The following is a 4,357-nucleotide window of genomic DNA, read 5'->3' as shown; positions in this document are numbered from 1 at the left end:
GAACATCTGCATACCATAAGTGCAAAACATGACATCAGCTACGAGACCCGAGAACGAGGAGGTTTCAGAATCGGTTCTCTGTGGACCAGCAACAGCATCAATATCATAAGCTGCGTGAACCTTCGGGTATTAGAGCTGATTAGAGTTCACATAAGTGCAGAGTTACTTGATAAATTATTTGCTACTTGTAACTTACTTGAAAAGGTAAACCTTGGGTTATACAACAGATACAAGACATTCAGGGCGCTTTTGGTTCACGGAATGTTTTTGGAAGAAATGAAATCTTTCTATGAAATTGAAATTTGAAGGAATGAAATTTGACGGAATGTTTTTGAATTTTTGATAAATCAAGTGATGGAAGGAATTTCATTCCTTCCTCCATCCCCAAGGAATGGAGATTCCATCAAATGATGGAATGTTTACATTCCTACGGAATGAGATTCCATCTTCTTTGAACAACCAAACGCGCTAAGGAATGGAATTCAATTCCAATTCCATCAAATTCCATCAAGTTTGAAAACCTCTCTTATCTTCATGAATTGAAAGTAACTCCATATGGAGGATTTGGATTTTTGGAAATTTCTCATGTCCCAAGTCTTCGCTTATTTGATTTCGACTCATCAAATATCATGTCGACGAAGCGTCTATGGCTCAACAAAGATTCATTAGGAAGCCTGAGAAAACTAGTTTTAGCTGGCGTGGTCATTGACAATGAATTTCTGGACATCTTCAAATCCAATTTCCCCTTTCTCGAGAATTTGAGCCTTGATATTAAATGTTGTAAGCTGAAAATCTTGAATATCACATGTGCTCATTCCCTGGGGAGATTGGTCACACGATTTGGGGAAAACATGCAGATTGACATACAAGTTTGTGCTCCAAGTTTAGTTTTTTTCGGTTACATGGGTGAGGCAATGCCCAACCTCTCGTTTCCAATCATTGTTCCTGACCAAATTGTGCTAGAACTGAAGCTGTGGGATCCGTCGATATTTCATTCTTTATTAGGATAAGGGAAACACTTGACTTATCAAGCAATTTCGAAATTATAATTGAAAGATCTAAATCGTTTTTTACAGAGCCATTTAATCTAAATAATATCAGAATAAGGGTCATGTCTCCGGCTACAAATGTTCAAAAACTCACATTTGATACAGAGTTCTTTTTGGATCCTTCGCCCATACTTGATGCCCTCTTTTGTATGTGCCATCCCAAGTACATAAAGGCATATAGTCTTGAAACGGATCATATACTCGTTGATTACTTAAGCAAGCTAGTCGCAAGGAGGGTGGTGGAAAAGAAAACCCAAAAGGACTATCGGACAGACCTCGAATATGTTGAAGATTGCGGGCCCCTAACAAGTTCCTGGACAAGTGTAATAGACTGGCCAATTCATAGTTACTGCTATTCCAGCTTGTTCAGACTCACTTGGCATTCCCCGTAGCAGTAGCTGCTCATCCCTGATTCTATAATTTGATTTGCTGTAAATTTGAGTGGATTTGCTTGTATACTTTTAAGTGAACTGTTATAAGTTAATGAAAAGCATTCCATGTCACATTGTTATGGTTGGGCTCAGATAAAAAGAAAAATTATAATATCAAAGTTTCTTGTTTGCTATATAAATAATGTTTACTGCAGCAAAAAAAGGATGATATGATGAAATAAATGATTTTACTGCTAGTTTAAATAAATTTGGTAATCAATTGTGGGTTAGTTCGCATATATGCAGGATGTAAAACTTTAATTATAATTGTTAGTACTTGTTTTCCGACTTTCAAGGATCACGATGTCACCGTGTTCCTTTAAAAAGATCATATTTGTGGACTAATTTTATCATATTATCATATCATATATCAAATAGCTAGTTTGTTGTGAAGCTGATTGTCATAGATTGATAATGAAGTTAATCCTCTCAGCCCATAAAACAACCAAACATAACCTTATTTCTCATCATCAATATCTTCTTCATGACCTTTCGGCTTTGGGTTCTCGGATTTTTCAAGCATCATGCTCAGAAGGAGGTCTAAACTCACAGAGATACCAAGCTAATTCTCTTAAACATAGTATATTGACAAGCGTTTGTGGTATGCAATCCTCAAACAGGTAGGCAACCAAATTCAACTGTTAATTTTATTTGTTGTCTGCCTATGAAGTTGATCGAGTCAAACTTGTGCTTATTTTAGGATTGTTTGCAGGTTGATGAATGTTAACAAGCATGCCAATCGTATGAAGAAGGTGGAAATTGAGATAATTTCAAGAGAAACCATCAAGCCAACTTATCCAACTCCATATCATCTACGAACCTATAAATTATCACTTTTAGACCAAACTATGTATGATGTCTACACGCCTTGGGCCTTGTTTCTTCCTAATAGTAACGAGGCTAGTATTAAAGATGTCGTGTCTAAAAGAGCGAAACATCTCAAGGAGAATTTATCTCGGATTCTAACTCAGTTCTATCCTCTTGCCGGAGAACTTATTAAGAACAGCTTGTACATTGATTGTAATGACAAGGGAGTCTATTACATGGAGGCTCGAGTCAACGAGACACTAGAAAACTTTTTGCGTGATCCAGATGATGAAAAAGTAAGAGAGTTGATCCCGAAAATAGCTCACACTATGAACTCTACAATCAGAAATTACGTGTTAGGTATTCAGGTAAGTTTCGGCCTATCTTTTTTGAAGCATCTTTGTTTAGAAACTACAAACATTACAATTGTTATTACTTTCCCTCAAGATCGATCATCGTATTTTATACCGCTCAATTCAGTCACTAAAAAATCATTTACTGTATGATTGGGCCAAGGGGCAACCTAAATGTCGAGTAAAAATTTGCTGGTAAGGTACATAGGTTGCTGACGTGGCTATCTAATTTCGCGGGTAAGGTACATACTAGACTGATATATAAAAATAGTGTTAGAAATACAGAGTTTTGTAGATAGTGTGGGTGGGTCATGACCAACCTTGGCCTCCATGTGGATGCACCTTTGAACATGAAAGCAAAATATTAATCAAACCAGTTCCTTGATAGGCACATTTGCTAGGCTTTGGTTAATGTATCATGCCGATCTAATTGTTGATTTTCAAGTCATGTAAACAAATATCTTAGATTGCAGGTATGTCTGTTTCAGGTGAATATTTTCAGTTGTGGTGGAATTGTCCTAACTACAAGTTCATCTCACAAAATAGTTGACTTCCATACATATATGATGTTTATGAAAGCATGGGCTGCAGCTGTCAGAGGTTCACCAGAAACAATTTCGCCAAGTCTTATGGCATCCGAAGTATTTCCAAATGATCCTAGCTTAGAAGATCCAGTTCCTGCCAATTTAATGAACATCAAACTGCTTAGTACCAAAAGATTCGTGTTTGATTCAAAATCATTGGCTATCCTCAAAGCCCAACCCGTTGCCTACACCCCAACTCGGATGGAAGCCACAACAGCTGTGATTTGGAAGGCAGCTGCAAAAGCAGCATCCACTTGCAGATCACCATACAGTCTACAGTCACCTCATCTAATGTTTTCAGTGGTTAATATTCGGAAAAGAGCATCACCTCCGTTGCCTGACAACTCAATTGGCAATGTTGTTAGTGGAGGATATGCGATTTGCTTTCCTGGGAACAAACCAAACTTGCCAACGCTGATGAGTAAATTAAGAGAATCAATAGCAAACGTAAACTCGGGTCATATTGACTGCTTAAAAGGTGTTAAGGGACACAAAACAATGAAAGATAGATTGAATATGATCAAACTTGTTAATGCAGGAGACTGCATGCTGACTTCCAGTATGCTGAACAGCGGTATATATGACTTGGATTTTGGATGGGGAAAGCCGATATGGTTTTATGTTATGAATCCGGGCATAGTTAGGTTTGTAGCATTAACTGATACGAATGGTGGTGGTGTTGAAGCCATAGTAACATTGAGTTTAGATGAAATGGAGAAATTTGAGTGTGATCCTGAGCTTCTTTCACATGCTACTGTCAACCCTAGTCCTCTTTTATATCTTAACCATTGAATTACTACAGAATTGGTTTGTTACTATTACTAATTTATATTTTATTATTCTTATTATTCTAATTAATAGATAATGTGAATTCCAAACTTGAAGAAGTTATTCTTATAATCTTCACAAACATGAAATTAATTAAAGTGGTTGCTACTTGCAAATTTTTGTTTCGTAAAGTTTTACTTTATAATTACTTATTAGTTTTATACAATTATTGCCTTAAAAAAACAAAATCTTCACAAATATGAAATAAACACCACTAATTTTAACAAGTCCCCTTTGGCCATTGACATTAAAAATTAATTCCCATTTATTTGTATTAGTTAAATTAATTAAATATATATTGATCT

The 4,357-nt window shown here is 36.2% G+C and overlaps 1 protein-coding gene across 1 annotated transcript; it reads left to right on the top strand.

Annotated features, from left to right (window-relative positions):
* The first annotated feature begins 1,894 nt into the window (after positions 1–1,894).
* LOC122610266 (stemmadenine O-acetyltransferase-like) lies at positions 1,895–4,016 on the top strand. The gene is made up of 3 exons (XM_043783261.1): positions 1,895–2,100; positions 2,193–2,655; positions 3,129–4,016. Exons 1-3 carry the CDS (start codon positions 1,895–1,897, stop codon positions 4,014–4,016), a joined length of 1,557 nt encoding a protein of 518 aa, XP_043639196.1.
* Positions 4,017–4,357: the final 341 nt, after the last annotated feature.

The sequence above is a fragment of the Erigeron canadensis genome, chromosome 8, assembly GCF_010389155.1.
Source record: "Erigeron canadensis isolate Cc75 chromosome 8, C_canadensis_v1, whole genome shotgun sequence".
In the NCBI taxonomy this organism is placed as follows: domain Eukaryota; kingdom Viridiplantae; phylum Streptophyta; class Magnoliopsida; order Asterales; family Asteraceae; genus Erigeron; species Erigeron canadensis.
The sequence above is the reverse complement of the archived record's forward strand: the minus strand, read 5'-3'. Positions and strand labels throughout refer to the sequence as shown.

Bases quoted from the DNA above. Each gene is read 5' to 3' on its own strand.
- LOC122610266 (XM_043783261.1), top strand. From the start codon at position 1,895: ATGAAGTTAATCCTCTCAGCCCATAAAACAACCAAACATAACCTTATT. The intron at 2,101-2,192 runs GTAGGCAACCAA...GATTGTTTGCAG, and splicing joins GGTATGCAATCCTCAAACAG to GTTGATGAATGTTAACAAGC. The intron at 2,656-3,128 runs GTAAGTTTCGGC...TGTCTGTTTCAG, and splicing joins ATTACGTGTTAGGTATTCAG to GTGAATATTTTCAGTTGTGG.